Genomic DNA, 20,988 nt, shown 5'->3' on the forward strand with positions numbered 1-20,988 from the left:
TCAATCTACTCCATAATATGCTCAGAATGTAAATCTATTCATTTATTAGTGTCTTATTATTACTACTCTTATTGCTCTATCTTTTTGTTTTTTGTTTTATTGCCTACCTTATAATTTGCTCGATTATGGAATGTAGTCTGCTTGGGGAAGTGAAAAGAAGAAGAATTTCTGTGTGGTATTATTATGAATATGACAATAAAACTCTTGAATCTTGAATGAAAAGCAATATTGTTAATGTCAGGTTATTAATAAATTTGGATAAGCTCTGTGGTTCATAATTTGATATACAAAACGTGGGTATTTGCGGCTCGGTTATGTCCAGGACGTTTTTTTTTTTTTGTTGTTGCTGTGTTTTGAGACTACTTTGATTGCATAATTAACCCTTTGAAGAAATATTGGTGTAAATGAAAGAAAATATGAACAAACGGTAATGGATAACATCAACCTCCTACACACGGGTCCATCCCATCCACCCACTCTGCGTCCCTTTTGTTGTGGTTGCTGCCAGAGGTTTGGCCCACGAAGGCACTCGCTGCTGGCTTGGTTGTCATAGCAACCAGGAAATACACAAGGTTGTCTGCCGTGTGTGTGTGTGTGTGCGTGTCAGTCAAGGGGAGAAGAACAAGAACGGGGTGAGTGGACCACCACACTGAGGAGATTCATCTCTATCTTCAATTTGTGGTGTGTATCTGTGGAGTGCGTGTTGATGAATGGATGTCATTGCAAAATGTCTGTAGAAATTGTGCGTGAAGCTGATGCTGAACTGAAAGGCGATGGAAAGATGGGAATTCGGAGAATGTCATAAGGAGTCTGTGTACAACAAGAACGAGCAAAGTGGTTTGGAGATGGAATGCTTTGAATTGATCGTCAAATGGTATATATGGAAAACTTAATGTGTGGGATTTAGGAAAAGTGGAAAGTAGTTTTTGTTGAATGCTGTGAATTTGGAATTGGAAAGATGGGGGTGGGGCTTTTATTTTGAATGTCTTATTCATTTGGACGTTTTGCGTGTGTAAACCGTCAGAAGGCAATGTCGAATATGTCAAGAATGAGAGGAGTATTTTCATATTGAATTGGTGGGAAAATGTGGTGGGAGGAGCTAAAAACTGCATGTTTTTTTTAATTGTGAATCTAAACAATAAACTTCCTGTATTTCGAATAATGAATGCTGATAAAATGAGCCAAAATGATGTGGAAATAATAGTGAAAGGTAGACTGTGAGTTTGGAATGTGGCATTCACCTTAATGATTTTTTTTTTTATTTAAATTTTCATTTGAACTGTGAGAAAACTGAATTTCTGTAACATTTACAGCAATATCCAACACATGAATGTTAACAAGAATGGATTAAAAATGTAAATTAGTGGAAAAAACAGCAATTTTTTTTTCACTGCAGATGTTTTTCAGCATTCACATCATTAAGTCACTCACTACCACTGATGGCTATAAAAAAAAAATGGTGACATGTTTATTTGGTTTTCCACTGCCATTTTTGTCCAAAACTTTCCCTACGCTGGCAGCGAATGTGTTAAGCACGCTGTATGTTTGTGCGCATATGTGTCTAGCAGCAGTAGTGGTGGAGAGCACCAAGATGGCCGCCACCACGGCGCTCCCCCCAGTGAAGAGCGTGGTGGTGTACAGGAACGGCGACCCTTTCTTTAGCGGGCGCCGCTTTGTTATCAATCAACGGCAGGTGTCCACCATGGAGGCCTTCCTCAACGAGGTGACCCACAATATCGGGGCCCCGCTGGCCGTCAGGACCCTGTACACCCCCAGGCAGGGCCACAAGGTCGCCGACCTGCACGACTTGCAGACGGGGGCCCAGTACGTCGCCGCGGGTTTTGAAAAGTTCAAGAAATTGGAGTAAGTAGCAGCGAGCCTTCTGATTTTTGAGTTAGGTCATGTGACAAGTTGAGCGGTGATTGATTGTTATCGGTAGTGATTTGCTAGCTTACAATGCTAGCAATGCTATAGGAACATGTTTTGAAAGCATTAAAGTGGAGCTGCGACACCATAATATTTTTAAGTCGATGAAAGAATGAAAGTGTTTTCTATCTGCTACGTTGTCTAAATATTTTATATAATTAGTAAACAAAAACATCAAAATGGGGTGAACATAAAATGGGAAACTCAATAAGTGTACATGCTAACAGCTAGCATCAATTTTTACCATTCAAGTAGTGGCTATTTTAGCAAAAATGGTGCAGCAACACATGTAGACAGATCCTATGATAACACTCAGGCATATAATTTTTCACCTCTTCAAATAGTGATGAATATTACTGTCGTACTGAGAATGCACCTCTGCTCATTTTTGTGTGTGCGTGTGTGTGTGTGTGTGCTCTCATGATGCAGCTACGTCAACACAGGTGTGAAAAAGCAGCCAGCAACACGTGAAGACATTCAGGTAGGCTGGCTCATCTTTCTTATTAAACGTGTTTCCGTTAAGGCCCGCTGCCCAGTTCATTACTTATTTATTCGAGTGAGTCTAACTACAGGAATGCACCAGTGGACACCCAACCAAGACAAGGGCAGAACTAGAACCAATGTTTGCTAATCATTTTGGTAGACAAAAAATCATCATTTGATCAGCATTAAAGAATATTCTAGCTTTTTTTAAGTTATGTAACCCTTGTGCACACACTTTGCAAACTATACTCATTGCATTTTTTCCCTAAATTTGTAAATGCTTTTAATGGTGTAATAATTAGTTATTTATGAATATTTTTTTCCTTCCGCCACTCAAATTGTTCAGTGGCATCTGTCTTTGTAGTCTGTGATCTGACAATGACGCTTAAAGACGAAGCCATTAACTGATCTCTACTGCCACCTACTGTAATGAGGTGAAACACAAGTCAACAAAGAATTTTCTGTTTGCTGACAGTTTGAGCGCCGTTCAACGGAACGTTGCAAAAATCGAGGGAAAATCATTGTAATAATCCCAATTCAAATGCTCCTCAAAAATTGTAGTTACAATGGTTTTATATGGTCCAAAATTTGGACAAAGATGATTTCTGTACACAAAATCTCGCACGTCCAGCTGCAATCTCATAGAAATATCAGAATCGTTGCATTTTGAAATTTTACATGTTTTAAAAATCTGACGGAAATTTCAGCTACCTAGTGTGTAGAATTTTCTGTTTCAGCGCCGTACAACGGAACGTTGCAAAAATCGAGGGAAAATCATTGTAATAAATCCAATTCAAATGCTTCTCAAAAATTGTAATTATAATGGTTTTAAATGGTCCAAAATTTGGACAAAGATGATTTCTCTACACAAAATCTCGCACGTCCAGCTGCAATCACAGAGAAATATCAGAATCGTTGCATTTTGAAATTTTACTTTTTAAAAATCTGACGGAAATTTCAGCTACCTAGTGTGTAGAATTTTCTGTTTGCTGACAGTTTGAACGCCGTTCAACGGAACGTTGCAAAAATCGAGGGAAAATCATTGTAATAAATCCAATTCAAATGCTTCTCAAAAATTGTAATAATAATGGTTTTAAATGGTCCAAAATTTGGACAAAGATGATTTCTGTACACAAAATCTCGCACGTCCAGCTGCAATCTCATAGAAATATCAGAATCGTTGCATTTTGAAATTTTACGTTTTGAAAATCTGATGGAAATTTCAGCTCCTTAGTGGTTTTTTTTCCAATTCTTTTATGATATCTTAAAAAATTCTAAGAAATTTCCATAACATGTAACACAATGCCACAAGGGTTCAAAAACGCCCTTTTTTTTTTTTAAATTAATCAAAGCAGCAATACAAATGCTCATTTTATATTTGCACATCTGGTAAGCTTTGGCTTTGTTTTCAGTCCAATAGCGCTACACTTTTTCTTTGGCCGGAATTAAAATCGAGTAAGAGTGTGCGCCTTGGACGCGGAGCCATGTCCGCTAGGCGCATTGCGCGACGCCGGCATGCCTGGTGTGGCGGTTGCTGTGGAGCGGCGCACTAAGCGCGGCATCATGTGAAAGTTAAGCTTAACTGTATGGCCGGTGCGTTAATCAGCGCAAGTCCGGGCAGGTTCAAACAGCCGCTTTGTTTCCATCACGGGAATAGTAAATGTCACATACATCCTCGGCTTCAATTGGACCCCATTCAATTCGTTTAATGAATTCTGAACATGCTTTTATCCCTTTTACACTTGTTCTTACATAATATGGGTGAGTAAAACTAAAACAGGCAATAACCTTCTGGTGTGCCTGGCTTAGCCACCGGGGGGCGGCATAATAAAGTCATGCAGACAAATGAAAAAGACACGGCTACTAATTAAGAATATATTTATGTGAGTAGTGTGATATTGTCTGTCTACGTGTGGTGCTTCACATTTTGTGGTCAAATATATATCTGTCACTGGAAATGTTATATCACCACAACCACAGATATCAAGAAGAATTGCTTGTATCTTTAAATTGTTGATATTCTCATTCTTGGGCACCACTTGAAGTTATTTTTTACAGGGTGTAAAATTTTTAAGAACGACCGCAATAGACTGCATGCAGCCGACATTTGACACTAGATGCACGTAAAATTGGGTGACAAACTACTGTAAATTTCAGACGATAACAAGGCTACTTTTTTCGAATGCTTTAAACCCTGCAGCTTAATAGTTCTGTGCGCCGTATCTGCAGTTAATTACTAGCCACCAGGGGGCAATCAAAAGGAAGACAAGAGAAGACACTATTTAAGTATTTATTTTGAGTTTGAACTACTAGTTTACTCGCCGCTGCGGTACTTTCTACTAGTTAATGTGACCAGCCATGTTACTGTTGTGTTGGTGTAGCATTCTGACAATATAAGTGCTGGTCTTATTTCTAAACATGTGGGTATGTTCAATCTGTTTTAAAGACATGATGTTGCTGTAACCAGGCAGCTTGGAAAAAAAAGTTTTAAATAAAATCAAAAATTTAAAACACTTCCATGTCCCATTTTTCTGCGTAAATCCCTGATAACCTGCAGTTTATAGTACGGTGCGGTCCATGGATATATGAGATTATTTTTCTTGAAAATTTTCGTTGTGGGTTATTATGCAGTGTGCCTTATAGAGAAAAAAAAATGGTTTGGAATAATAATCACATGTCATCTGCAGGCAAAAATAATCCCTCGGCCCAACGTGTCAGCAAAATGGAGGAAGTTTGTTCCACTGCCCTGTATTATACAGTAAGGGGAAAAAAAAAAAAAAAAACTTGCCCGATTGTTCATATCCACTGAAAAAACTCACGCGATGCCTTTATGTGTTTTTTCAGTGTTTTCCGCAACGGGGACCTCCTGTGCCCACCCTTTCGATTCATCATTCCTCGCAGCATGCAACGGGACCTGGAGCAGATCCTCAGTCTGGTCACGGAGAAGGTCAGCTTACGGACTGGCGCCGTGCGGAGGTCAGTAAGAAATAAAAAAAAAAAAAACTAAAACGAGCGGCCCGATTGTGACGGCTACACCACTCTGTCAGGTTGTGCTCTGTGGATGGGGTCACGGTGACCTCGGCGGGGCAGCTGGAGACCGGACGCTGCTACGTTGCCGTGGGAACCGAGAGGTTCAAGAAGCTACCGTACGTGGAGCTACTGGTCTCCAAAGCCACTGAGAGGTACTGTGCTACTAGTGTTTGCAACAGCGTGACATTTCAACAGATTTAATTATAAGTTTTGGAGTTTCAAATATATAATTGAATTAAACGTAAATGTGATTTGTCATTTTAAGTTTGTTTTTTCACTAGACATCGTTTTTGCCTCTATTTGTAGGACTCACCCAGGAAAGAGACGGACACTAAGGAGAAATGTGGTAAATAATTTAACATCTTTAGTTTCCCTCAAAACTTTACACCATAAATGGGATTTAATTGGGGAGGAAATACAGCGGGCGCAGAATCATGCACAGTATTGATCAATTTGTGTAAAAATAATGCAAATATTATGACGCTGACATTGAGTATTTTTACCAATATAGTATTTCATCTTATCAATTACCTTTCTTCACCTGAGACATGAACCCCCTCATGATTTTGTCTAAAAATGGTTCCCTGCAGTTTTTCTAGGTTTCTAGCTCCCATCACACTTTTTTTTTTCAGAATAGGAAGGAAGGAAACGGTCCAGAAGATCAATGTAGTGACTCCGCCCTGCTCAACTCCCCAGAGGTAAAACTAACATATATAATGTATGTAAAAATTTATAGGGTAGGCAATTTGGAATTCTTTGCTGGAAGTCGTCCAGGTCGTGATTCAACAGAGCAGCCTCAGAACGTCCTACCAACGCTGTTTTGACTGACTTTTTTTTTCTTGAAATCAAAGTCTTATTTTTACGTCGGAATACATTTTCACACAACACTATACGTTTGAGGGTATAGCACAATGTCCCTCAAAGTCCAACACACTGTTATCATCAGTCAGATGAGCGGAGAGTGAAATCGACGGGTGATGAAGCTGCTCAGCCACAACAGGAGCATTTGACCGACCTAAGAACGGACAACAGCTCCGTTCTCTTCAAGCCGGTCAGGATTCAAAAATCCAAAGGAACTCCGAGACCTCCCCACAGTAACGGACCCGGTCAGGACTAATCATCGCACACGCCGTCGTTCCTCGGCGGAACCTAATGTCTCATCCGTCTTTTATTTAAGTCTATCGAGCCGTCTTCAAGCCGGGAGCGCGGAGGAGGAGAAGGGAGGAAGTCAGAGGAGCTGAGGAGGTGCAAGAAGACGAGAATACAGCTACAGAATTTCCCGTTGATCAGGTTTGGAAAAAAAGATGGATGGGAGATGTACATTATAAATTTTCTGGCGAGTGTACCGTTTTTTAACTGTAAAATGTTGTTTCTTTCTAAAGAGAGTGGCAGAAACAGTTGAGGATGAAGAGCTGAACAACACATATGATGTTCTGAATGGCACAATGCAGGTACCGACGAAATAAACGCGCAAAAAACAAAACAAAAACAAAAAATCAGATTTTGCATTATAAGGCTTCCAAGATGTTACACGTTTACAATTTTACAGTTCACGACATCGGAGCCAGATGAAGCAAAGACGGAGATAGCACAAAGCACAGAAGAAGAGTTGAACGCTGAAAACCTGGTACTCAAACGCATCATACTATTTTAACACTAAGCCTTTGAATTGTGGGTCTAATTCGAGTTTTTCCATTGAAAGGAGCCTGAGCTCAACAAGATGAGCTTGAACACTTCCAATTCTCACAAAGAAATTCAGGAAAATTCAATGGGCCATCAGGAGGAAAAGGTGAGCGGAACTGTTTGGTGTGCATACCACGAGGCTCCCTCTAGTGGACTGTGAAAGAATCACAGCTCAGTTCAGCTCTATTTAACTTTTAATGAGGCCTTTGTCATGGAAATTCCACTTTCGGGAGCTTGTAACTACGCTACAATGTTAAATTCTCATCCTTAACACCCCCAAAATGTTATTTTCTTTTATCGATGCATTTTTAAAGTCTAAAATATTCTAACATGTCATGATATGGGTCTTTTCAACTCAATATACTTGGATTTAATCTGTAAAACTTGCTTATTTTGTCAAGGTCATTCATTTTAATTATATATCAGGACTCAAAAATCTTTCATTTTTGACAGGAGGATCCAAAACAAGCACAAAACCACCACCATGCAGAAAGCCTAATTGAAGAACCATCATAACGAACGACTGTCTTTATTTGCTTGCCTCAAAACTGTATTCAAGAGCCACATGATGTAATAATTCTTGATTTCATGAAGAAAATGTCCACAAATGAAGTAGAACAATTGCTTCAGGAAATGTCAATCATAGTTAAGCAATGAAATCATTTCTGTAAAAAAATAAAAGTATTCAATGAGTGTTTTTTTGAAGTGAAATTTATTTGGATGCAGATACACAATATTGCACAGAATAATACTGAGTTGTTTACGATAATACTATGTTTTCTGGGTTTGGTCACGTGACATTTACAAACTGATCCGTGATTGGTTGTTACCTGAGCCCTGAGCAAACGTTATGCCATTTTCAGTTAGGATTTTACTGCTGATAAATAAAAAAATTGGGGGTTGACTTCCCCTTCATATGGCATCAGGTCAGGTATGTGCTGATAGTTCACGCCTACACTTGCTTTTCAATTATGGAAAAAAAATTGAAATTACTCACCTTTATACTGTATACTGCTTATCACTTCATATACCGCAACAAAATTTTATTTAACTTCTAGCAAAGTAAATAAATTGTGAGCCACTTCTCATTTAGAATGGCATATGAAGACAGAGCGCGTAAATCAATTTCTTTTTAATAAAGTCTTCAAGAGACCTACAGCGCATTTGCCTAAAGTGCTTATTAGCTTTGTTATTTTAATAAAGTTTCAAGCGTCGGTGAGTAAGGCGCAGTAGGTACAAAACAGCGCTCCCTCGCACTCTCCTACTTTCACGCGGGCTTTTAAGTGCGCCGAAGTGAACGTTTTGTATAGGAGCTCCATAAATCTGGTCAAGTTGTGGGAATGAACCCTGCGTGAACTCCCCCGCGCCTCTTTCGCACTCAGCGTAATGCTCTCTGGACATGTCTTCGCTTGTTTGCTTAGGCTCAGAAATACGGCTCCCGTCGGGCACGCCGCTCGAATGCAAACGACCTGCAATGACCTCATTACGACCCGAGTCGTTTCACGGGAAAGAATTAAAAAGGGTAATTGCTCTTTTTTAGATGAAAAGTGTGTTCTTTTCATTTTATCTCTCAGATGAATTGAAGTGAGGATTTTATGTTAGGAGGAGCGCCTGTTCTTATTTGTCTTCTACTCTCCTGAATGTGGTCACCTCAATGTTAATTGCGGCCATGTTGATGTTCAAGAAAGGCAAAGCTGCGCCACTTAATTGTGCAGAACCTTGAGCTACCCCTTTGTTAAAATATTAAAAAATATAATATGCATTTAACAAAATAAAAACTATTCAAGTCAACTATATATTTCCTATTCGTATACAAAGGGATCTCAAATATTTGCAGTTATGCAACTAATTTTATATATATATATATATATATATATATATATATATATATATATATATATATATATATATATATATATTTATATATGTTTTTTTTCATATGGTGGGGAGACAGCAATTATTTAAGATAAGCTAAGATAATAGGAAACATGTTCAGTGAAGAGACTTTTCAGAATATATTCATGCAAACTAGAAGGTCGTCAGGACTGAGCCCGAGTGCCGACGTCATCCATGGAGCTTACGATACACAAAGTGACCCCGACCATAGTAAGGAACATTCCGGCAACAGCCTCTGAAAAGACATGCATGGATAAAGGTTCCAAAAATAAGAAAAAAGTTGGAACATGGTTGTTGAGTTGTTTTTTTTTTTGTTTGTTTCTTTGTTTTTTCTAAGTCAGATGTTTCGTTCTGCAAATATTACCTGACCTGTGTGTGGAGAATTTTTTGTTTGTCCATTGCTGTTTTCCGTTCGCAAGTATTCTGTTTGGATGTACACGTCTAACATATTTACTTTGTTAATAAACAAGGAAACTTTCGATAAATTTTACATGAATTCTACTGCTGAAATGTAACAGAGAAAATAGTTCACTTAGCTTTGACTTCCACTAGATGTCCCTAATGTTGCTTTGCAACAAAATGCAATCAATTTAAGGACAATTTGAAGGAACGCTTCAACCTTTCACGACGCTTCTGCCACCCATCTCAAACTTTTTTTTTTTTTAATTATCTCATGCCTGATATACAATTGGACTCACGTTTTCCTCCAAATTTTTCACCCAGTAGCTTGCCAGTGAGCAGAGTCCACAGGAATGTGAGAGAGTTGGACACAGGGACAGCCAATGACAAGTCTGTATGAAAAAGATGGAAGAATTCATTGGAATCTTATCTCAAATTTATCTATATGACACTTAAAAAGGCCAGTGATGTACATGGGGTGAAATTAGTCAGGAAATTCTAAACACAATTAAAAAAAAAAAACCACAAATGAACTCAATACAATAAATAACAAAAATACAAATAATAAAAAGTTAAAAAAATAGAAACATAATCATGCAAATATTAAATACAAATAGACGAAAAAACACAAAAAAATATAAACGATAAACAAAACAAATGACACTTAAAAGACCCCATGAAGTTGTTTGTTTTAGGCAAACACACAACAAAAATAATGGAACATTTCTGTTAATATGCTCTTACTTTGACAAGCAACATCTACAAGAGTTGATGCCAAGAGGTCACATCGTGAATATAATTCCTTCGGATGACTGTTATGCAAGTGAACCCAAACATATGTACAATAAATATAGGTAATAAAATTGTTTACAATATCAACGATTTTAAACGTCAATCAAAAAGACACTTTGCAATGTTGAAGTCGATTCACAGAGCAATTTGCTTTGATAAAATGATGAATTGTACAAATGCAACCGAAAATATGTCTAACCTGTGGTGGAAAGCGTGTAATAGTAGACCAATGAGCCACTTTGGTTCAGGACAAACGGGATGAGGTACTGAAGGCAGTTGGAGAAAGAATGTTGACATCATTTCAAAAGAAGCGAGAAGGAGAGGGAAATAGTGCGTGTGTTTACCTTTGGATTTAGGAAGAGAAACTTGATCTCAGCAAGAAATTGCGCAACTTTGCTGGACTTGGACACATGTTCGATACCCTCCGTGCCTTTCTTGAGGAAAGGATTGGTGCAGCCCCATAAAACGGACACCAGCAGGAGACTCAGAACTTCCACTGTTGCAACACACATCTCATGTCACTTGAATACGCGAATTTTTATAACTTGTTACCTGTTGTATTCTGTAACTGGACATAAACAATGACTTCCGGTGTAGCTCGCTAACTTCCTTAGCACGAGAGCTAACCATGCTATATAGTCAAGTTGCGTTTCGTTTAATGACCTCAAACAGAACATTAGTCAGTTTACTAAAGCACAAACATTAAAATTAAAGCATCACACATGTATAAGTCAATATATAGTTTCTGAGACAATTCGAAAGGTAATACGAATTGGCCACTTACCAAGAGTCACCATCGTAGCATCGCTAAGTGCTGTCGGGTTGCGTTCAAGGTCTGTTTTGAAGCGTTCGCTTAAAGTGTTTATACTCAAAAAAAAGTGTGGGAAGTCCGTATAAAGGCATTCAATTCAACTTTTCATGAACAGACCATGTTTCTTCAAAGAACACTAAATGAATTACTGTTCATTCACCAGCGAATTACAGTCTTAAAATCCTTGATTCAAAGTTTATCTACGAGAGAATAAAAATTAGCTTCTTGAATGCAGCCCCATTTTCTTTTTCTTTTATTGATGAAAGGGAACGCAAGCAACGTTCCGGTTTATACTGCCACCTACTGTACATACATGGGTAACAACATCAAATTCTCCACCATCAACTTAATTTCACTATCAAGTAAAGCTGAAATAATGATTATCTTAAAACGTATGGCGCAAAAATATACCATACAGTATGTTTGAAAACTAGACTGTGCCACCCTTTTTCTAAATGTTATCAACGAACCCGTGACATTTTTTTTGTACTATTGACTGAAGGCAAGCGACGTTCAGGTGCATACCGCCACCTACTGTACATGCGTAGGTAACAACACTAAAATTCTCCACCATTAACTTGCTTTCACTAATCAAGTAAAGTTTAAATAATTACCGTATATTGAAATGCGTGGCGCAAAAATATATATAACAAATAGTATGTCTGAAAACTTCAATAAACACTTCTGAAATAGCATATTTGCCCAAGTTAACTATGTTTTTATTCGCTATTATTAATAATGATCATTAATTTACTTGACTATTTCAATTATGTCAACGATTTCTCCCAAAGGTTATAAAAAAAAGAATAATATAATATTTTGAGATACTTTTCGAGCAGCACCGTGAACTGCATATCACAAAAAATATATTTCACTATCATCAGATCAAACCATCAACATCAACTTTTATTCCATTCAAATGTCTTCTAAGGATAAAAAAAAACACTACAAATATGGAGAACAATGAAAAGTAAAGTGCAAAATTGCTTGGCATCAGTATGTTATACCAAATAAAAATATAAGGAAAAAAACTGACACAGATGAGAAATAAAACGTGGGATAAATCAGTGCTGAAAATGTTTCATACTGGCAGCCGGCATTGACTTATCCTTTATTTCACGTGGTTGTGTGTCTTCTAAATGTGATGCCAACATTACTAAATATATAAATGTACGAAAGAGCAACAAAGGAATAGTACTGTAGTGCAAAGACAGACAAATTAGACAAAAGATAAACTGACTTCACATCCTTCCTAAAGCTCTTTAGTGGTGTCTTTTTTTTTGTTCACATTTTGTCCCGGATTAACCATAACAACAACAGGATTCAGTCTATAAACGTAAGCGCGTGAGTCAATCTTTTTAGCCGATGCTACGTGTTTTCCGACGCGTCATTGTTGGTAACCTCCATGGTGAACTCTTCGATTTGGTCGACAGAGCTAAGTTCCGTTCTGGGTCCCGGCGATGAGCCGGGGTTCGGAAATGGGACGCTGCCCGACACGGAGTTGACCCGGACGGAAGCCGTGGGCATGTGCGGAACCGTAGGCTGGGACTTCTTCTTACGGGCTTTGGACCTCCCGTTTGAACCCAGGAGTCGGGATGTGTGGGTACGCCTGATTCAGGAGGGGACAAAAAATAATTCAATAAAATGGCTCATGTTGTATTCATTCAAAGTTGTACAATAGTCTGCTAGCTTAATGCTAACACACGAAGCGAAGGCTAACATTGTAGGCAAAAATTGTAGGTTTTTTATCATTTATCTTTGCAGTAAAATTAGGGGTGTCAGATTAACAGATTAATTACGATCAATTAATTACAGGAAGACATGAAAATGGAAGAGCATGCAAGAGTTGTAGAGCCGATAAATGGTAAAATTCAATAAAATGGCTCATTTTGTATTCATTCAAAGTTGTACAATAGTCTGCTAGCTTAATGCTAACACACGAAGCGAAGGCTAACATAGTTGTTGAACGCAGAATTATAACTAAACATTTAAACCACATGAGGCAAAAATTGTGTTTTTTTTTAAATTATTTATCTTTGCAGTAAAATTAGGGGTGTCAGATTAACAGATTAATTACGATCAATTAATTACAGGAAGACATGAAAATGGAAGAGCATGCAAGAGTTGTAGAGCCGATAAATGGTAAAATTGAACTTTAAAAAAATGCCACCTTTGATCAAAGTCGACTGATACGCGATCTTTAAATGTTCGTAAAACTGTAAAAAAAAAGTGTTCTTATCACAGAATCAGCTCAAGTTTAGCTTACTTATTAATAAATATTTGTCCACAAAAAATAATCAACATAAATTGTCAAGATATTCTCAAAAATAAATATTTATAATTATCTGTCCACAGAAAAAGATTCAACATGAAGTGTCCTCTTTTCGCATCATAGTAAAAAATTTAAATAATCCAATAAGTATTTTGAATCTATTTTTGCATGTTTGTTTTATTTAAAATCTTGAGTTCCCCTTGGAGTTCCTTCAAGTACCCCCATTTGAGAACCGCTGATCTAGAGGACAAAAAAAACTATCACAAGAGCTTCATGAAGCTTCATTTGAGAAAAGTGTCTCCATCTTTGTACAAAGCCATTTTCCCGCGCTCATCACACGCCTGCGTTTGTGTTTATTCCCTATTGTTGCTATGCGCCCTTTGAAAAAAATGCCACCTTACTTGTTGTACGTCTTGAGGATGAAGACAACAATGGTGAGTATGACAATAATACCGATGACGATGACGGCGATCATAGCACCGGAACCTGGGAGGAAAAAGAACATTATTAAATTTTAGTGGCACGGCGTGAACATGCTAAAATGCAAAATGCGGGAAGCCACCCACTCTGAATGAGGATTTGGTCTTTGGATTTGGTGATGCTGGACGGCGACGTTGTGTTGCTTTCAGGTGACGCAGTTGAACTTTGCATCTTCAACATGAACCTGAAAAAATGCCCATTAGCTTTTCAATGCAAAGACATTTGAATATCAGTAATGTAATATCAAATTTAAAAGTAAAATCCGTATATTATAAACAGGGGGGCCTTTAGATATGCAATAGGAATCATACACATTTTTGAGATAAGAGCCAACGCACAAATTTTTTTGCTTTGACTTGTGAGAGCAATCTTGACAATCTTGAGCAAACTGAACACATTTATTATATATATATATATATATATATATATATATATATATATATATATATATATATATATATATATATATATATATATAGGTTTTTTCGAGGATAGTAATGAATTTTTCAATATTTTTCCTCAATTTTCTGCTAAATCGTCATGTACAGAGTATGTGAGCGCAAGAGCATCCACAATAAATATTTAATGTAAGCTTTATTAATATTTATTGCACTGGCAAGGGTTCACTTTGCGATCATACTTCAGATTCCGCATGAACTCCAGTGGAACGCACATGCGTCATCATGGGAGTTCCCCGTCGGCTTTTCAAAATGCACAACAAAAGAAAAGATGTTGAGTCATAGAGTGAAATCAGTAATTAGAAAAATGTTATTAAAAGGCTGTGTTATTATAAGTTTCCTTCCATCAGAGATATGAAATGTTCTATTTGGAGACATTATGTCCTGACTGTGAGATAAACACGCAAACATCTACAATGTAACTAAAAAAATATATGTTTTACATCTCAAAATCTATGCCTAACCCTAAAAATTCATATTTGGCTTACATTTTGCATATTCTCATTCTACAATTTTCAACAATGTATATGATTGTGTAGTTTTTTTATACAATACGTAAAAAAAACATGAACCAAATTTGAGACAAACTACAACACAGATTAGATATTTGATTTCCTTAAAAAAATGCATGCTGTTTCCCTTGACTTCTCTATACATTATTTTTTGTTTTATTTAATAAAGAGCAGTAAAAAAATGCTAGTGACACACACACACACACACATATATACAGTAGATAGACAAATATATATATATAAATATATATATATATATATATATATATATATATATATATATATATATATATATATATATATATATATATATATATATATATATATGTTTTAGACATGCAACTAACAACTATTTTACTATTAACTAGTAAACACTGAATTAATGTGTTAATTTTTTCGAAGATTATTTGATAAAGAAATAATGTTTTAAATTACATTCCTTTGTGCACAAGAAAAACTGGAATTTTTTTTTTTTTTTCAAAATAGCATTGCATAAAAACAATTTCCATAATTTGTTTGCTGGTTTGGCAGCAATCTTGATCATTGTTCTCCAAAGTAAAAACAGATACAGGATTTGCATATTTGCAAATGTCTCATTTGGAATGATGGACAGAATGATACTAACTTTTCACACAGGACTTTTGGATTCTAGGAATATTTTAAGTCAAAAGTCTGGAATTTTGAGCATTTCTGTGAAATTTTAAGTATATATATATATATATATATATATATATATATATATATTTTTTTTTTTTTTTTTTTTTTGTAGCACTATGAAAGGACTAGTGGCCTTTCATGATAAATGAAAAAGTGAGAGTTGGTTGACAAGCGAGAACACCTGCAAGCTCAAATACTCTTTTCCAAATAAATCGAGTGTGTTGACAGATGACAAGCCGCACATTGTTTCTCTCAATGGTTCCATTAGGAGAGCTTTCACATCGGGTATCGTCTTAAGTACATGAGTGTTTACATTTTTCTCCTTATATTATCTGTATATAGTGCGCACACTATGCAAACTGTACACATTGCATTTTTTTCTAATTTTGTAAATGCTGTTAAAGGCGTAATAATTCGTTATTTATGAATATTTGTTTCCTTCAACCAGTCAAATTGTTCAGTGGCATCAGTTCTAGCCACACATATGTCAGTTTAATTTATTAACATCACCCCAAAAAATTGAAAAATGGTATGGTCTGTTATTGAAGTCTGCCACTAACTGTTCTCTACCGCCACCTACTGTCTTGAGGTGAAATACAAGTAACAAAGAATTTTCTGTTTGCTGACATAGTTTGACCGCCGCGCAAAAGAATGTTGCAAAAATCGCAGGAAAATAAATGCAATAAATCCGATTAAAATGCAGCTCAAAAATTGAAATTATACTGGTTTTATATGGTCCAAAAATTTGGACGATGATTATTTCTGTACACAAAATCTCGCACGTCCAGCTGTAATCACATAGAAATGTCAGAATCGTTGCATTTTGAAATGTGACTTTTAATCATCTGATGGAAATTTCAGCTCACTAGTGTTTTTTTCCCATTGAATCTTTTATGTCTTAAAAAAATCAAAGGAATTTCCATAATATGTAAAATAATGCCACAAGGGTTCAAAAACGTCCTTTTTTTGTCGTTTTAATCGTTTTAATCATCTGCTGGGAATTTCAACTCAAAGGTGTTTTTTTTCCCATTGATTCTTTTATGATATAAAAAAAACAGAGGAATTAACATAATTTGTAACAAAATGCCACAAGGGTTAAAAAGTTCTAGACAATTTCCATTCTTCTTCATACCATAAAATGAATGATCCGCTAGAGCTAGGACGAGGGTTCATTTTGATATTCCGCATTTATGAGATTGGCCTTTTTTATTTCGCAATATCGCTGCAGTTCCGTCTTATTTGATCATATATTTAGTATAATGGAGTGAAAAGTATTGCAGTGACGTGCCGGAGAGCAAACATTTCATGACGATCAGCGACGGCGCTGACGCATTACAACGCGTGCCCATTAGCTAGCATATATCATGCAGACTGTTTGCAGAGGTGACAGCTTCTGATAAATGGCTGCTTGATGGTCGGACATCCTGTCATTGTACCCGCTCGAATCACATGAAGGTTTTGCTCAAGGCTGTTTATCAAACTTCATGTTTTAACGGTTTACGTACGAAGAAATATTAGCCCAAAATGCACGTTATAATCGTCATCATTGTGAGGATGCAAATGATGAGATTTTGTATGTTACACCGTCATAAACTACATTAGAGTGACAGCAAAATTTATGGATGCATATTACCAATAAAGTGCATATACGTATACGCACGTCAGTGAGCGTGATATATTCAGATGATGCGTTTGCATACCTCAGGTAAAAGAGAACGGTCGGTGCTTCCTCATCGGCGCCTGACGATAATCTGTATATTGTTCCATAAATTATCATGTGATACTCTTTCACCTTCGGCAAACATGTTTAATGGTCTGTAAACCAAGTGGAACAGGAACTGAATTGACCCGGATCGTAAGGCTACACTGGACTACAATGAATCACATGCAAGTGATCGCAAATTGAAAATTGCTATACTTGGGACGTCTGCAGTGAGAGTTTTACTAACCATAGTAAGAATCTTATGTGAAGAGACATAAATTCAGACTTTTTTTTTTTTGAGGGTCAAGCTTTTAAAATAAAGATTTGACTTTGTTGAGGTTAGGGTAAAGGAATCATTTCTGATGGTTAAGGTGAGGGTTAGGGGCTAGGAAATGCATTAGGTCAATGGATGTCCTCACAAGTATAGCCACATAAACGTGTGTGTGTGTGTATATAAAAATATATATATAAATATATATATATATATATATATATATATATATATATATATATATATATATATATACAATTAGGGTAGATTTGAAATTTGTTAGCGTTGAGCTACTGAAATAAAGTTACTCCAATATACAAATACTGTATATTGAGATGTGCCCTTATTACTCCAGAAAATACATTTGAATTTCAAAAAATGCAAGCGCAATTTCCAGATTAAACCATAAACACAAATCATGTGCCTCATATGTTGTGTTTTCTACAACACATTATAGTGAAATATATTTTTAAGGTATTAAAAATGATTTATATTTGTAGCATCAACGACTAGCACAATAGTTTCTTGAGTAATTCATTGGTCATACTGGTCGCTAATGTAAATGTTGCAGTCAAATTAATCCCATTTTGAAGGCATTCAGGAATGGACGCATTGTAACGTTTTGAACTTCTACCTCAGCAGTATTTTTTAGCCTCCTAGTATTTTGTAAATTTTGGTCAAAATTGACACGAGGGGTAAATAAACTATCAGCTTTTTAGAAATGACAAAGGGCTAGCTTACCTTTTCAAAAACCCTATGTAAATTCGATTCATAACTGAATTCCACACCTCATCGGAAATTATACACCCCCCCCCCCCCCCCCCCAAAAAAAAAATATGCATGAAAGGGTCTGGCATCTCAAGAGCAATACAATTAATCAAATAAAATCAAATAAACACAAATATACCTGGGGGCAATTAAAGACCCCAATGTAGACTGTATATAACTGACAAGTGTTAAAACGAATATCTGAATATGACATAATATGAAGCAAAAAAAATCAGCAAAATGCGTGAAACTTACCACCAACGTTTCACTGTGATATCAGTTGGAGCGTCCTTCTGGAAGGATGTGAACGCACTTCTCTCCAACCTCAATGACCCCCCCTCCCTCCTTCACTGGACAGAGGGGGGCATAGTCCACTGGAGAGGAGTGAAGTCCTATCTCCCCCCCTGTCTCCCGTCCCACCAAACAACAACAAAAAGACTTGAAAACAAGCAGGACGCCTGACTTTCTCTCTTGTGTGTGAGTACGCGAGCAAGAGGAGGAGTTTTCTTACTTGGTGCGCTGGGACCGAGAGTCATAATATGAGGCAGCTGGTTTTTCAGGTCCTCCCGCTCGGCCCCCGAGGCGTGACGTCTACTGCGTTTGATCAAAAAAGCAGAGGCCGCCACAACTGCGGCGATATCGGCGGGAAGTCTCACAGCGGGGCGCGCCTGCTTAAAACGTTCTGCTCCGTGACTTCGGGGATTCCCAAACATAGTACCTTAACTCGGATTGACCACAGATTGAAATCGGATACAGAGTGCTGAAACTGATACAACAATTTAAATGCGAAAGGGTTTATTTTAATTAGAGCTCAAAAAATGGCTTCCGTTTCGACCCGAAGTCGCAAACGCCCAGTACGCGGCCCGGTACCGGTCCGTGGATCCGCTAGTACTGAGTCGTATGGCCCGCACTTGAAAAAACGGCGTTTGGAACTGATTTAGTTAACCTTTTAACAGTTCATTTGTGCTTTTGTTTAGCATGATCTTTGCTTTTTGGCGCCACCTCTGGCCGCTGTTGACGTTACATTTTGTAGTGAGGAAGGACAATGTGCCTTCTGTTTGAGAGCAGTTATTTTCAGTGACACACACATATTTCTGTGAAATCTGGCCCACAAGTATCTGTAAGTTGTACTCTGTGCTTTTTGGTGCCACCTCTGGCCGCTGTTGATATTACATTTTGTAGCTCCCTATTGTCCTTGTGCAGTATTTTGATGCTTTTTGGAACATTCTCTAAGTATTTTAACCAAAGGTATGGCACACCTTTGCTTAGTGTGAGAACTAAGTGGTCATGCTATTTTGAATTCTGACATGTTGTCACTGTCTGGGTGAAATTTCAGCTCCCTATTGTCCTTGTGCAGTATTTTGATGCTTTTTGGAACATTCTCTAAGTATTTTAACCAAAGGTATGGCACACCTTTGCTTAGTGTGAGAACTAAGTGGTCATGCTATTTTGAATTCTGACATGTTGTCACTGTTTGGGTGAAATTTCAGCTCCCTATTGTCCTTGTGCAGTATTTTGATGCTTTTTGGAACATTCTCTAAGTATTTTAACCAAAGGTATGGCACACCTTTGCTTAGTGTGAGAACTAAGTGGTCATGCTATTTTGAATTCTGACATGTTGTCATTGTCTGGCTGAAATTTCAGCTCCCATAGTGTCTCCTATCAACGCTTGGATGTAAAATGGTGTAAAAATCAAATACTCACCAAGGGTTCAGAATACAATCTGTGCAAAAGTCATACATAAATACAACACAATTTTTGCGGAAAAAAAAAAAAAAAGTTATTACTCCCAATGCACGGGACCAAAAATACGGTTTTAACTCGTCTCTCGAAAATATGCTTTTTATGAGCCCATCTATCGCGTTTGCCCTTGCTTTCTTTATCACAAATTCACTTGTCCTTCCTCCAACAAAAGAGCGGTTGAAAATTAACTACAGTAGTTGACTAAAGGGTATAAGGTAAAAGGGTGTGTTGTAAACTTGGTCATATTTCTGTAGAAGTGAATGTGTAGCGGTATCTCCGTTTTATTATTGTATCTCTAGTAACACGCCTTCACTTGTAGTCGTCTCGACTTTTAACGGTGCCAACAAATCACTGGGCTCTCCGGTTACCATCCGGAGGCTCTTAAGGCAGCTACTGTAGCATTTTTTTTTTTTTGTGAGCAGGTTTGAAGTGAAGGCATTGTTCAGCATTCCCAGGTGTTCCCGTGTGTCTGTACTAGCCTTATATAAGGAGAGCACCGATTTAAAAAAAAAAAAAAAATGCATGGAGGTCAGCTTTCACGCTACAAAAGAAGTCAGTGTAGTTCCTGAAAAATGGAACCGTTCCGTGCTCCTGTTTCCAAACTTGAGTTGTGCCCAAGTGGAAATGAACTAAAACCTCCCATGGGCGCATGTTTTTGTCAGTTAAGATCAGTGTTTCTCAATTATATTTTGCCAATTTATATTTATGATTATATTTTTCCTTCCTTCTTTCCATCTATCCATCCAAACAAAAATACATTCGGGTTACAGCTTAGTCTAAAACTGAAAAAAAAAAGTTCAAAAAACAAGTCCTTCTCCCTCCTTTTTTCCTTCCTTTCTTCCTTCCATCCATCCATCCATCCTTCCCCCTCCTTCCTTCCTTCTTTCCTTCCTTCCTTCCTTCCATCCATCCATCCATCCATCCATCCATCCAAACAAAAATCCATTCGGGTTACAGGTTAGTCTAAAACTGAAAAAAAAAAGAAAAAAGTTCAAAAAACAAGTCCTTCCCCATCCTTCCTTTCCTCTTTCCTTCCTTTCCTCCTTCCTTCCTTTCTTTCCTCCTTCCTTCCTTCTTTCCATCTATCCATCCAAACAAATACATT

General features: G+C 37.2%; 3 protein-coding genes across 4 annotated transcripts; 1 reads left to right on the plus strand and 2 right to left on the minus strand.

Annotated features, from left to right (window-relative positions):
- Window positions 1-606: 606 nt before the first annotated feature.
- dcdc2b (doublecortin domain containing 2B) lies at window positions 607-7,739 on the plus strand. Its single transcript, XM_088433060.1, has 14 exons — window positions 607-681; window positions 1,569-1,863; window positions 2,356-2,407; window positions 5,097-5,167; window positions 5,254-5,385; window positions 5,457-5,591; window positions 5,746-5,785; window positions 6,072-6,137; window positions 6,386-6,545; window positions 6,617-6,729; window positions 6,822-6,890; window positions 6,989-7,066; window positions 7,142-7,228; window positions 7,576-7,739. Exons 2-14 carry the CDS (start codon window positions 1,592-1,594, stop codon window positions 7,636-7,638), a joined length of 1,338 nt encoding a protein of 445 aa, XP_088289186.1. The 5' UTR covers window positions 607-681; window positions 1,569-1,591; the 3' UTR covers window positions 7,639-7,739.
- Window positions 7,740-7,805: 66 nt separating this feature from the next.
- On the minus strand, window positions 7,806-11,254 carry tmem234 (transmembrane protein 234). Of its 2 annotated transcripts, XM_088433063.1 has the most exons (6): window positions 10,994-11,254; window positions 10,554-10,705; window positions 10,409-10,475; window positions 9,717-9,809; window positions 9,025-9,253; window positions 7,806-8,972 (listed from the first exon to the last, which is right to left on the minus strand). In XM_088433063.1, exons 1-5 carry the CDS (start codon window positions 11,004-11,006, stop codon window positions 9,162-9,164), a joined length of 417 nt encoding a protein of 138 aa, XP_088289189.1. In that variant the 5' UTR covers window positions 11,007-11,254; the 3' UTR covers window positions 7,806-8,972; window positions 9,025-9,161. The 2 variants fall into 2 exon arrangements, with proteins under 2 accessions (XP_088289189.1, XP_088289188.1); XM_088433062.1 differs by lacking the exon at window positions 10,994-11,254 and having other exon boundaries at window positions 10,554-10,721.
- A 646-nt stretch (window positions 11,255-11,900) lies between these two features.
- On the minus strand, window positions 11,901-18,651 carry ncmap (non-compact myelin associated protein). The gene is made up of 4 exons (XM_088433391.1): window positions 18,396-18,651; window positions 13,859-13,956; window positions 13,694-13,778; window positions 11,901-12,629 (listed from the first exon to the last, which is right to left on the minus strand). Exons 2-4 carry the CDS (start codon window positions 13,950-13,952, stop codon window positions 12,389-12,391), a joined length of 420 nt encoding a protein of 139 aa, XP_088289517.1. The 5' UTR covers window positions 13,953-13,956; window positions 18,396-18,651; the 3' UTR covers window positions 11,901-12,388.
- Window positions 18,652-20,988: the final 2,337 nt, after the last annotated feature.

This window comes from Hippichthys cyanospilos, chromosome 14 (genome assembly GCF_059441005.1).
Source record: "Hippichthys cyanospilos isolate Australia breed blue-spotted pipefish chromosome 14, RoL_Hcya_1.0, whole genome shotgun sequence".
NCBI classification, from domain to species: domain Eukaryota; kingdom Metazoa; phylum Chordata; class Actinopteri; order Syngnathiformes; family Syngnathidae; genus Hippichthys; species Hippichthys cyanospilos.

What these genes read in the sequence shown, in the direction of transcription:
- ncmap (XM_088433391.1), bottom strand. Translation starts at nt 13,952, where the DNA reads ATGTTGAAGATGCAAAGTTCAACTGCGTCACCTGAAAGCAACACAACG. An exon ending in AGACCAAATCCTCATTCAGA is followed by an intron (nt 13,779 to 13,858) that starts GTGGGTGGCTTC and finishes TTTTCCTCCCAG; the next exon opens with GTTCCGGTGCTATGATCGCC. An exon ending in ATCCTCAAGACGTACAACAA is followed by an intron (nt 12,630 to 13,693) that starts GTAAGGTGGCAT and finishes CTCCTGAATCAG; the next exon opens with GCGTACCCACACATCCCGAC.
- dcdc2b (XM_088433060.1), top strand. Translation starts at nt 1,592, where the DNA reads ATGGCCGCCACCACGGCGCTCCCCCCAGTGAAGAGCGTGGTGGTGTAC. An exon ending in CCACTGCCCTGTATTATACA is followed by an intron (nt 5,168 to 5,253) that starts GTAAGGGGAAAA and finishes GTGTTTTTTCAG; the next exon opens with TGTTTTCCGCAACGGGGACC. An exon ending in AGTTGAACGCTGAAAACCTG is followed by an intron (nt 7,067 to 7,141) that starts GTACTCAAACGC and finishes TTCCATTGAAAG; the next exon opens with GAGCCTGAGCTCAACAAGAT.
- tmem234 (XM_088433062.1), bottom strand. Translation starts at nt 10,721, where the DNA reads ATGTGTGTTGCAACAGTGGAAGTTCTGAGTCTCCTGCTGGTGTCCGTT. An exon ending in TTACACGCTTTCCACCACAG is followed by an intron (nt 9,810 to 10,408) that starts GTTAGACATATT and finishes TTTTTCATACAG; the next exon opens with ACTTGTCATTGGCTGTCCCT. An exon ending in TGAAAAATTTGGAGGAAAAC is followed by an intron (nt 9,254 to 9,716) that starts GTGAGTCCAATT and finishes ATGTCTTTTCAG; the next exon opens with AGGCTGTTGCCGGAATGTTC.